Below are 12,325 nucleotides of genomic sequence, written 5' to 3' on the forward strand. Positions count from 1 at the left end.
GTGTGCATTAAAATTTTCAGCTTGTTGCTGAGCATGCTGGACTAATGGCAGCTGACCTCTGTTTCAGTTTCTGAATACTCTTTTATTCTTTCCACAGCCACAATATTGGTTTCAAGTTCAGAAGTCATTCGGACCATCCAATTCAGAGACAAGGTCACCTTGGGGAAGACAAGGAACAAAATATCACCCCCAGAGGAACAACACATATAATAAAAAAACACACAACCAAAACAAACAAAACAAAACCTCAAAACAACCCTGCCCCCCCAGAAAACAAAACAATCCCCCCAAAACAAACAAAAACCCAACAAGAAGAAAACACCAAAAACCCCACAAAAAAGCCACAAAAAAAACTAACCCCAAAAAAACCCCAACAACAGCAGACACTGCTATTAAGACATGGATTCACATTAATGTTACAAATGAGATAATTACCTTTGCATTAAAGTTAATACAGTTACTGGAACAAGAAGTCTACAGATTACTGGGTGCTTACATGAAGAAGTGTATGATGATGCCTCTTGCTGATTTAACACTCAGCCCTCTCAAAGAAAGTTGGATTGAAGTCATTCCCCAAATCATGCGCTTCACTGGAAAACTGCTAACAGCAACTCTGCACATGCATGATCTAAAATGCTTCTGGCAAGAGTGAGGCCATTAAATCTGCTAAATTCTCCTCACTGGGTCAGTACAGTTTGCCTTGTCTAATTATAAATCCTACTGATCTGCCTGTGATTACCTGGACACACCAGCGTGCTGCACAGCAGGACTGATGCACGACACATGAAACCCATGCTGCTCAAATGGTCTGCTCTTGATGTTCTGACACTTCCTGAGTCTCCCATGTGCCACCCCTGAGGATACTGGGGTGCAGCACAGCCTTGATGCTCCCAAAGTGCCCTGAGATCCTCCTTCATGCAAGCTTGCTGACGATTTCAGCACTCGGTGTAAATCTCTATTGTCCAAACATCCCACGACTCATTTTAATTATTTCCTTACTAACTCCAGCTTTAGCAAGTACTTAAATGATTGCTAATAGATCCACATCATCTACAAAAATGCAAACCCCCCAATAAAGCTGTAACACATACCTGTAAGGCATAGGACACTGACAGTCCCACCAGGCCAGCATTCAGGCTGGTCCTACCAACCACAGCAAAAAGGGCAGCAAACAGGACAATGCAATTCCCCACAAACTCAACTCGGATGCCCAGCCACCTGGGAAGAAGGCAGGTGTAAGCAGAGTGGGAAAAGGTTGCCTGGGATCAGTTTTGCAAACAGGGTTATCCAAGTGGAAACAAGAAATGACATTTTACCTGTTTGACACTATGCCAGGATAGTAACTCTTCTGATTTTCATCGACCTTCATATCACTGATGTCCACAAAGGCCTTCACTCTCCTGTAGGCTCTGATGACACTGGCCCCTGACACAGTCTCTGAGAAGTGGGAGTAGATGGGGGATCTGCTCACAGACTCCAGGCGCTTCAGCTGGCGGGAGGTTGCGACGTAGAATCGCTGCCATTTTTCACAGGAAATTGAAAGGTTAATGAAATACTTTTAATTAACAGTGAAGAATTTCTTAGGTTAAGGATTTAAAGGAGATTTGCTACTAATGCACTTCAACCCTCTGAAATATTGTCTATAATTAAGAAGAATATCAAGAAAGTTACCTTTACATCATTCCACAAAAGAGCATTGGGTAACTGCAATTTCTTTAGACTGTAAGTTGAATTTATCTGTGTCCCTTTAGATTTAGTTAACGTAATCTAGCAGAATGAATCCATTTGTAGGAGCCTCATTTTCCAAGAAAACAAAATGTGCACTTGCACCTCCATTATCAGGTCTCTATTTAAAGTCTGCGAAATAAGCTTGATTGTTGCTCAGAAATCAATAAAATTGATGCTTTCTATTTTCATCATTTTAACTCCTCACTACCTTGAAGACTTACCAGTATGTCAAATATATCCACACTTTAATATATTGACATGCACTGGAGCGCTGGCTCCAGCAGTAGGCTTACTTTTTATTACTTAAAAGCTAGAACAGTTTATGTCTATCTATTCCACAGCCACATCTTGCAGGACATTTTTTTTCCTGAGAAAAGTAAATAACGTTTTGTTTATATAAACACATAGCTACTTCAGATCTCCCCATTTCCCCCCCAAGTCAATGGCGTTTTTCCTAAAAAGAAAAGGAACAGAATAACTGCAGTAGCAGTCACGCCTTTTTCCAGTTACCTGAACAAAGAAGTAGAGAATTGCCAGTGGCAGTATAACCACGGTGAAGAGCGGGGTGCTGGCTATGATGACGATCATGGTGGACAAGGAGGTGAAGAATGTCCCCAGGAACATGAGGATGGTGGGCGGGATGACCTCGTCGATGACGTAGATGTCCTTGGAGAAGCGGTTGATGATGCGCCCGGTCGGGGTGGTGTCGTAGAAGGACTGGGGGGTGTGGAATTTGTTCTCCAGCAGCGCAGCGTGGAGGGTCCGGGCGGCGTTGATGCCCCCCATGGCCAGGGTGAAGGAGCAGATCAGCACTATGAGCCCTGGCAGGTGAGGAGCAGATGTGTTATCCCGTGATGGCCACGATGCACAGCTCCCTGACCCCTCCTGCTGTACTCCAAGTTTGTTTTGCTTCACTTTATTCCCTGCCCACCCTTCTTGTCCTGTGCACATCAGCATTGCATCCACTGCTGCTTAAGGCACAGGAACATCTGTGGGATTCACCATCCTGTCTATGGAAAACAGACACACAACCATCTTCCTGCTGTTTTCCACAAGCCTCCGTGAAGTCCTAATGCTACAGCTTCACCCCAACCCTTCATCCCCTTCTGCACTGAGGTTTTCATGTTTTCTTTCCAACTTGCCTCTCTCAAGATTCCACATCACCCATTCAAGCCCCCCCTGACAGGGGCTTCACAACACAATTAAAAGCATTGGGCTGAGATCAGACTTTGTAGCTCCAGGTTACAGGAGTTCCTTAGGATAGGAGTTGGAGGGCAATTTTTATAGAATCACAGAGTCACAGAATGGCTTGGGTTGGAAGGGACCTTTAAGACTACCCAGTTCCAACCCCCCCGCCACTATCCCAGGTTGCTCAGAGCTCCATCCAACCTGGCCTTGGACACTTCCAGGGATGAGGCAACCACAGCTTCTCTGGGCAACCTGTGCCAGGGCCTCACCACCGGCACAGCAAATAATGTCTTCTTGATATGTAATCTAAACCTACCATCCTGCCACCACAGCTTTCTGATCTCTTACCTTCTTACCTCTTTCCTAAACATTGGGGCATGATGATTTTACCTGCCCTCACCTTGCAAGAGGCCCAGGGCAGCGTAGACCCCGATTCTCATGGCTGTGTTGTGCTGAGTCCCATTTACCACAGGCTCGTTGGTCCAGTCACTGAGCCACACGTTGGCCCCGATGGCAGCAGCATTTTGACAGCAATACAGGAAACAGATCACCAAAGAAATGACAGGGCTGACAGCCTTCATGTACTGCCAGAACACCGTTAGCTTTACCTGCAAAATCACACACCAAAGCTGGTTTGTACAACCCACACAAGCTGGAGTTTAAAAGAGAATTAAGAGATAGAAAAATTCTTGGTGAGAGGAACTGCTGACAAAACTTTAACACCCTCTGACACCAGTCTAACTCAAAACTGCCCAAACTCTTAAACACCACAGAGAAAGGTTCAGCTGCCTGAACTCCCTGTCAGGGTGATGGCTTTCAAAATAACTCAGAAACCTCTCTAAAATACTCTTCTCCTCCATGTAGAGGATCTGTCCTTCATTCATTTTGTGGGGTTTTAGTTTTTAAGACTATGTCAGGGGGAGGGGGGGTGGGAAGAAAGAAAGAAGGCTGATCAAATAGCAGCAACAAGAATGGGAGCCAATATTTTCAGGCAGAAGAAGCAACTTGGCAGAGTATCATACTCAAGACTACTTTAAATAGCCTATTTAAGGAAAAGTGTTGAACATGCCTCCATTCTGTGTCTTCACAGCAACTTAAATGAGGTACCAAATGCTAATGCACCCCAACAGGAACATAAACAGATGATGTTTATGGCAATAAGCAAAAGTGCTGTCCCTAAGGTAGTGCAAAAAGGCAGAAAAGCAAAAGGAGACAGAGACTCAGGACAAAACTCAATCCTTAGAAAAAAGCATAAGAAGGGATAATTAAAAGAACAAGCGTTGTTGATTAGGAACTTTGAAGGCTAAAATAATCCACAGAAAAAGCTGATTGCATGTCTGTGCCATGGACCACATACATCAGACTAAACAGAGCACACGGAGCCTTCTGAACTGAGGGAAGGGGCTTTGTTCGAATCAAACCTCCCTGCTCCTCTTCCATCTGCTGCTCCTTTCTGTCCTTTTCTTTTACTTCTGTGTTCCCATCTTCTCTTTTTTCTTGTTCCCTTTTCTCTCCCTGGCCCTACTCAGGAGGAATACAGCCCCCTTTGTACCTACAAGCACAAAATACTCTGGAGTTGGGTTGGCAGGTATTTAGGCAGAACAGCCCTGCTGGCACCCAGAGGCAGCTGGCTCCTGTAACCCAGTGCTGCAGCTGGACTCAGCAGCAGCCAAACAGTTTAAAAACCAACAGTGCTGAAAGCTCTGTGAGGCAAAGGCAGGGCTGATGGAGTGCAGAGCTCCGCAGTATCGGGTGACTGTGGAGGGAGCTGGAAGAGATGATTTTTTTCCTTTTTTTTTTTCCTTAAGTATATAGGGCTAGCTAGGTGCCAAAACCTCTGCCAAAATCCCTAATCTGAATGATCAGTGGCCACTAGATTAGTGCCTAAAGCCTGCAGTTGTGATTTATACAACACATTTAACAGAACGGGATCAAACGTTAAAATAAAAAGGATTTTTTTTTTTTTTTTTCAAACAGGAAAAAAAGGTAGAAAAGGGGAGGGGGGGAATCAAACCATACCCTGCCTGTTTCAGTGGTTTCAGCCTGAATAAGTTTCTCGTTAGCATTTTTTCTTGGCAGAGGAGGCTCTGCTGGCTTCTTCTCACAGACTCTTCGCTTCGTTGACATTTTGTTGGGACATTCTCCTCCCTCAGAAGACACTACACTAAGTTGCCTAGTTAAAACAAAAGAGTCATTAGGAGAAAAAGGGCATATTGTAGCAGTGCTAAAGCAAGGCTGGGATGTGAATTGGATTTATTCCCAGCTCTTCTACTAAGTTCCCATGCCAGCCTCACTCACAGCTGTGGGTGCTTGCACCACCCCGCTGCATTTTCAGGGATGCCAGAAATACAGGATCTATGAAAGGCTGCAGCAGAGCCTGAGCTCCTTGGAAAAGGCCTTTAGAGGCTTCATGGCAAGGCAGGCATTTCAAACGAAACCCTGAGCTTCTCTGTTCTCATACCAGCAGTAGCTGGACAGCACCTATGGGTATGATTATAAAACCTTTAAAGATTTCCAAGGCTCCCAATGGAAAGGTGCAATTCAAGGGGTTTATTTATCACACATCTGGCAGCAGTTCAGTGTTGTGTGGGTAAATACACACAGTGGTGTTACCTGAGAACCAGAGTTGCTTTTAGAAATTGGTTCAGTCCAGGCTGAAAGAAGACTGAAGGAATAGATGTCGGATCTTCTTTCTGTGTTCACGTTTACTTTTAAAAGGATACTAAACCAATTTATTTACGAGAGGAAATTGAGGAAACTAAAGCCCAGGTGGAGGAGCAGCAAGTGACTGACATCTGAAAGATGGTTTTTTCCCCCAGACAGACTAGAAATGCAAGGATCTTGTGTTTACCTAAGAAACTGTTTGCGGACCTCGTTTGTCACAGGCTCGTTATCGGCCAGGTCTGTGTGGATGCTGAGGGTGTCTTCAGCCAGCAGCACTTCCTCCTCCTCCAGCACTGCAAGACAAGATCTCACCTCAGATTTTCTGCCACAGAAAAGCACAGGGAACCCAGAGAAAGGTGGCTATACAAAGGAAGAGTAATGAAAAACAAAACCCCATCAGGAAAATCATAGTGCATAAGCTCCCCCCTAGCTCTGCTCATATCTCTTCTGTGCATCACTTCTCCTAACAAAATTGCAAAATCTTGTGAGGCAGGTTGGCTGCCAAATACATTTATATCACATCCCTTTAAGCCATCAGAATGCCAGGAAATAGTGTTAGAGTTGCTTCTAGCTAAATTCACTCATAGGGCATGCTCTAGGCATGACCCTGGGCTGGGGGAGTCACATCAGGAGTCCTGCAAGCCTCTGCTGTGGCTGGAAGGTGCCGTGCATGTTCCTCTGCCTGGCTGGAGAGCAGCAGTGCTGCAATCACAGAGCGTGGGAACACTGTCACACAGGGGAAACATCCACCAGAATGCTTTCATCCTGCATCATTTTGTCAGAATCAAACCAAGCTGAAAAGCAACCCAAGATTAAATTGTCATTTGAACTTTGCTACATGAAAAAAAACCCCAACCACATATAAACAGAAAACACAGCAGACTCTGGGTAGCCCATTTGATAGCAAGCCCAGTTTGTTCTTGGCTATTCTGTCCTCCTGCTGAGCTTGACCTTGCTAGTTGTAAAATAAATTCCCAAGTTTAAAATAATTTCTAAGACAAGAATTGCTTTTTTCTAGGACAAACCACATGAAATTTTGAAAGAAAACTTGTGAAAAGATTTCTCAGTCATACAGACCTGGCCACAGACAATAATTTTCACGGTAGTACAGAAAGGCAAATGCCAGGTTGTCATGAAGAACCAGGGACACTTTACAGAGAAAATATCTGTAATCTTGTTGACAAAAAAAGACATGTTTTAAGAAAAAACAATACTGTACTTGTTGGTTCATCCTCTTCAATGTCTTCATCCAGTGCATAATTCCGCAGGAATTCTGCAAAGGCCTTGTTTTGTTTCAGAAGGTCTTGGTAAGATCCCATTTCAGAGATTTTGCCATCTACCAGGACAATTATATGGTCTACCTGAGGTAGGAAGCTAATGCCATGGGTCACCAGGATTCGGGTCTGGATAGGGAAAAGGAAAAAAACCCACAAATCTCTCAGTTGTACTGAGGGGACTGACAGTACTCAGCAAGCTAAATACTACCACATTTTTGGGACAGGGAGTGAATTATTGTGTCAAGGTGAAATGCCCAGTGAAATAACACTGTCCACATCAGGCAAATCAGCTTGGAAATACGTACATGAACTCACTATGCTCCTACTGCTGACAAAAACAGAGGAAAGTAAACACACTGAATTATCATTCCCTCCTTCCCTTATGCTGATTTTCTTTGCAGCCCTTTCCTTTTGAGCTCCGAGATGACCCGAGAAGATGACAGCAGGAGAGGAAGGTGCAGCAAAGCCGCTGGAGTTTGGGTTGTTATTGCCAAAGTCCTCTGTAACATCCTCATTTGGTGCAGCTTCCTGGCTGCCTTGGAGTAACAACAATTAACACCACCAGCCTGTGCAAGTTCCAGCACATCCCTTGTTTTTTGGAGATCTCACACAGGAGGGATTTTAAAAGACAGGGCAGGTTTCTGCCTCTGCACATTCTGACCAGACCACAGCGTTCCCAGGCCTGTGTGAGCAGCGTTTCACCACAGCCTGGGCTGTGAGGAAAGGTGCCCACATTGCCAGCTACACACAGAAATTCAGGAATGAGCTGGCACTCAGGCCTGGGTGGTGAAACAGCTCCGGTGTTTCTGAGTTTGTGTGTGTTTTTAAGAGGATCTAAACCCCAGCTTACTTTTCCCTTCAGGACCCCATCTGGGCCAATGACTTTGTCGAAGATGTGCTTGGCCACGTGGGAGTCCACAGCGGACAGGGGATCGTCCAGCAGGAAAATGTCCGAGCTGCTGTACACGGCACGGGCCAGGCTCACACGCTGCCGCTGCCCCCCCGACAGGTTGATGCCCTGGAGGGAGACAGGAGAGAATAAAACGTGTCACACAAAAGCTCTGACTTCTCATGGTTCTCACCCAGCCCAGCACTGGGGTGCTACACTGAAACATGAGACACTGGAGAGAATAACCCACCCAGAGACAGGCACAGAACGCCTCTAGATCTGCCTGTTCACTGCCAAGCTTTCCACTCACCCAGCAATCTGGAGATGGAGTAAGTCTCTTTTTAATAAGCTCCTAAAGGGAGCTGTTAAAACACAAAACTATAAAAAGCAAAACTGTCGATCAGGATGTAAAATGCAAATTTCAAAGCGAGGCTGTGGCACCTGGAACATCTTCCACATCTTGCATTTTACACACAAATCTACATCTCCATGCCATTTCATGAAACCTAGCTCAAACTTAGAGGCCTATGAAAAAAGAATATATTCGTTGGTAATCACAGGTGTAAATGTTTCTCATTAAAATGTGTTAAGGGATAATCATATAATTTTTTTTTTTCCCCACTTGAAGCACAACCACATGGTCCCTCCCTTTTTATCCCTAGAGGAAAAGGAAGGCCTTCAGTGATTCTGGACAGATGCACCTTTACAATTCATGACAAATAGAGGGTATGCTGATCTTCCAGGGCTGGATGTGTAATTCTGCATCACAATACATACACAAGCCCAAAGTTACAGAAAAGTTTAAGTCCAAGTGCTTTCCAGAGAACTGCCCTGCATGTTTTGGTGTTGATTGTAGCACAGATGCCATTGTGAAGATCAAATCAAATCAAGTGCTGACTTTACAGTATTCTCTCTTTAGCTAGAGCGGATTCCCCAGGCAGGTCTGACTTGAAAAAAAAACCAAAAAACTACCTAAAAAAATTACCTTCTCTCCTATCTCAGTTTGATCTCCTCCTGGCAGCACTTCCAGGTCAGTTTTTAAAGCACAGGCCTCCAGGGCATTTTGGTATTTTTCCTCATTAGGAGCTTGGCCAAACAAAATGTTATCTTTCAGCGTGGCATTCTGGATCCAGGCTTGTTGAGGCACATAAGCAACAGAACCCTAGAAAAAGGGAAGAGAGAGAAAACCTCTGCCTTATAACAAGCAAGAACTCATGCTTAGAGCTCTGGGTAAGATCTTCAGCACATATATAGATAGCTCCTGGTTCCAATACATTCACATTATATGTATATGTGTGCTAACTGCTCATGTATCATTGATCAAATCAGGAAAGTAATTTCATATAAAAGTGGGCAAAACTCAAACATGCAGACAAGCTGCCAGAGGAGCAACTAGAATTCCCTCTGCAGCCTTAGATGCATTCTAAGCAAGGGCAGGCAAAAGCAGCACATTTCCCTACCATCATTAAATGGTTTCATAAACAACACCAACCTTCACAGCCACTTCTCCTTTCAGCTTTTCCATCTCACCCAGGAGAGCAGACACCAGAGAAGACTTTCCACAGCCAACATGGCCAACAATGGCAACCAAAGAACCACTGGGGACCAACATATTTATACTGTGGAGGAAACAGGCTGGAAATTAATTAAACATTAGTTTACTATGGAAATCAGGGGTCTTTAAACCAGGGCTGAAATACACGGTCACAGCCTGGCTGGATATAATAAGCAAAGCTTGGTCACTGGTTTTCTCCTCCCTTTCTTGCATACAATCAACTGTAACCAGAATTTGAGAAGCAAATGAAAACTCAGCATAATTTATCTTGCTGGTTGCTAAAGCAGTAGGATTGTTAATAAGCCTTCTAAGACTCTTTTCTGTGTTGTATCAATCCATCTGCAAGTCAAATTGGGTTAATAACCATTTTGAAAGCAGACAATCTTCCTGAAGTATTTTGGGGTTTGATTTTAAAACCAAAAGCAATTGTTCAAAAGTAGTGAGTGAATACATCCCATCTAAAAAATGTTCAAACCACTTTAGAACTGTATTTCCAGTGCTGGTAAATAGGGCTCACAGTGACACGAGAAAAACAGGACTTCCCCAATTAAAATCCTTTACTGTTTTCCCCACTATGTTCTTAAAGGTACTGCTTTAGGTCCTGAAGGTGAACTGATACAAAAATGACTAATGGACACACAGTCTCTTTGCCATCAAAGTGCTTTTCACTAACAAAATCAAGCCAGACTTCTGTTTACACAGATCCTGATGCATAACAGAAGGAATATATGCTTCCAGGCAAATTTTGTGTTCATTCAAATAGGCAAATGCACAGAACATTCACCCCCACAGTCTGGAGATGGCCCTTCCACCACCACAGGGATGAGTCTGCCACAAGACTCTTCAAGGAACAGACCACTGCTGGCACACCTAGGTCCAAACACAGACATTTCAACTGTCCTCAAAATCCATCAGATCAATTTGATTTGTCCAATGCTTCAGTTAAAAAAAAAAGTCTGTTTAAGGAATTTACATAGCCTGTCTTTCAATAGGTAACTATTTTATGCTGGTTGCTGTGGAGGTAAAGCCTTACAGCCTTGTTCTATAAAGCCCAAAGACCACGAGGCATGAGGGTTGGCTCCATGTTTTAAAGGCAGAAGAGATGCTGACATATGATGCATGGTTTTTACCAGAACCTTTCAAACAGACCTCCCAGGACCCAGGAACCAAGTAGATGTTGTATTGCAACTGCACAAAGAAATCTTACTCCTTCAGCGTTGGCTTAAGCTCCTTTCCCCAGCTGAACGTCGCATTTCTTACACTGATGGCATTGCCTGTGTGGCAAAAACGCAACAACAGAGGGGCAGGAAATGTGTTACACACAAAAGCACAACTGAGAACAGGCTGACAGAGGGATCTTTATTTACACACACTGCATTTCCCTTTTCTGCTGGCACGGGAAGCACAGGCTCATGCCTGCGGGTCACAAGACAGGCTTGTTCAGAGTGAAAATAACTGACTGCAGCTTAAGCTATAGACTGACCTGACAGATCTAGCGAGCTGAAAAGATGCCCTGCTTCACTCTGCCCTGGTGGGGCTGCTCCCAACATGTGCTGTTCAGCATCAGCACAACTTTACTTCAGAAACCCCTTCCAAGTCAGTAGGAGATCACTGCATGCTGTTGACTTTGACATATCAGATTAACTTTGACATTCTGCAGCTTTTCGCTTGCCACACTTAACAAGTTATGGATCCACAGGTTTTCTTTGCCTCCTGGTGGGTGGGGTAGGGTAGAACAGTAACTGCATGGCAGCCACGTGGCCATCCCTCTTCCTCTGTCTACAGCATCACACACAAGTTTCAAGCCGCTGTTACTTGATAAAACACATTTTTTTGAGACCACCTGGCTTGCTCAATTGTTTTGGGATATTGTTTTGAACAGAAGTAATCAAAACTGCTCACAAAGTTCCTGAGCATTTGTGCAGTGTGAAAGGTTTGAACAAGTCTTGCTGTCCATAGTCAGTGGCTGCACTCCACATTCAGTGCAGGTAGCGTCCAGCACATTACAGATGCAAACTCAGGCCCAAAATCAGCTCAAAAATATGGCCAGAAACTTTTCTGATTTCCACATAGCCTCAACACTAAACACATACTTTTCAGAGCAGCAGTTTCTTCCCTTTTTTTTTAACCCAAGATTACCATTGTTACTTTCTTTTTGCCTTTCTTTATAGCTCAACCAGTCCAAAAGAGATATGCCTGCTGCATGAGCATAGCTTAGAAAAATACCAACATCTTTACCTGGTGCAATCACTTCTGTTTCCACACAATTTGGATCCAGTTCATCATGACTCAGGAACTGCTGAATTCTCTTTAGGGAAACGCTTGTCTAAGAAAAGAATGTGGAGTTATTTCATCATTCTTTTAATGAGAACGTAGTGCTCTTACTACTGAAAAAAAAAGCATGCACAATGCCTTGAGCTTCCCCCCATGGGCTTCCTGAACAGTGAGTCATTCCTTCCCTGCAATGAGTCTTATGCTGAAATTCAAGCTTTTAACTGTGAAATTTCTCACACCAAGCTGAGTTTATCTGAGCGAAGCAAAATTCACACAGCCAGCCTCACTGAGAAGATGCCAGGCTTTCCAATGCAGGGTAACAGGAAAGAAAGGATATTAAAAGGAAAACCAGCTAACAGGCAGATCCAAGGGATCTCTGCATTCCAGAAATCAAGGATATGTTCTTTCTGTTCAAATTTTTCAGAACAACCAGTGCTCCAGGCCCTCCTTACCTGTGCAATGTTGCTAATGACTTGTGGAAGCATATTGAGGGGAAACTTCAAGATATTGAACAAGGACAGGGAGACAAAAGCCTTTTCTGCATCCAGGATATTCTTCTCGTCCACAGAGACATACACAGCAAACGTTGTCAGTGCTACCTGAAAGCCAGAAAGGGAGTTTACTGTGAGATGTGTGGCATATTCTGACATTTTAAAAGCACTCAAGCCTGACAGGCATCTTGGAAATAAAAGTATCAACCACAAAACCAGGAAAATTCCTCATTTCTGACCTTTTCAATATGCTTTAAGA

General features: G+C 44.0%; 1 protein-coding gene across 3 annotated transcripts in view; it reads right to left on the bottom strand.

Annotated features, from left to right (window-relative positions):
• Positions 1–12,325, bottom strand: part of ABCC3 (ATP binding cassette subfamily C member 3) — a 46,729-nt gene that overhangs the window by 4,887 nt on the left and 29,517 nt on the right. For 2 of the 3 annotated variants that reach the window (XM_069032226.1, XM_069032227.1), the window contains exons 13-26: positions 12,028–12,174; positions 11,540–11,627; positions 10,509–10,575; positions 9,239–9,365; positions 8,732–8,908; positions 7,708–7,875; positions 6,800–6,983; positions 5,768–5,873; positions 4,936–5,089; positions 3,317–3,524; positions 2,239–2,549; positions 1,317–1,516; positions 1,092–1,218; positions 57–158 (exon numbers count right to left, since the gene is read on the bottom strand). In XM_069032226.1, coding sequence (XP_068888327.1) covers positions 57–158; positions 1,092–1,218; positions 1,317–1,516; positions 2,239–2,549; positions 3,317–3,524; positions 4,936–5,089; positions 5,768–5,873; positions 6,800–6,983; positions 7,708–7,875; positions 8,732–8,908; positions 9,239–9,365; positions 10,509–10,575; positions 11,540–11,627; positions 12,028–12,174 — 2,166 coding nt within the window. Of the gene's footprint in view, positions 1–56; positions 159–1,091; positions 1,219–1,316; positions 1,517–2,238; positions 2,550–3,316; positions 3,525–4,935; positions 5,090–5,767; positions 5,874–6,799; positions 6,984–7,707; positions 7,876–8,731; positions 8,909–9,238; positions 9,366–10,508; positions 10,576–11,539; positions 11,628–12,027; positions 12,175–12,325 lie in introns of those variants that run through there. The other variant, XM_069032228.1, reaches the window with a different exon arrangement.

This window comes from Aphelocoma coerulescens, chromosome 18, assembly GCF_041296385.1.
Source record: "Aphelocoma coerulescens isolate FSJ_1873_10779 chromosome 18, UR_Acoe_1.0, whole genome shotgun sequence".
NCBI classification, from domain to species: Eukaryota; Metazoa; Chordata; class Aves; order Passeriformes; family Corvidae; genus Aphelocoma; species Aphelocoma coerulescens.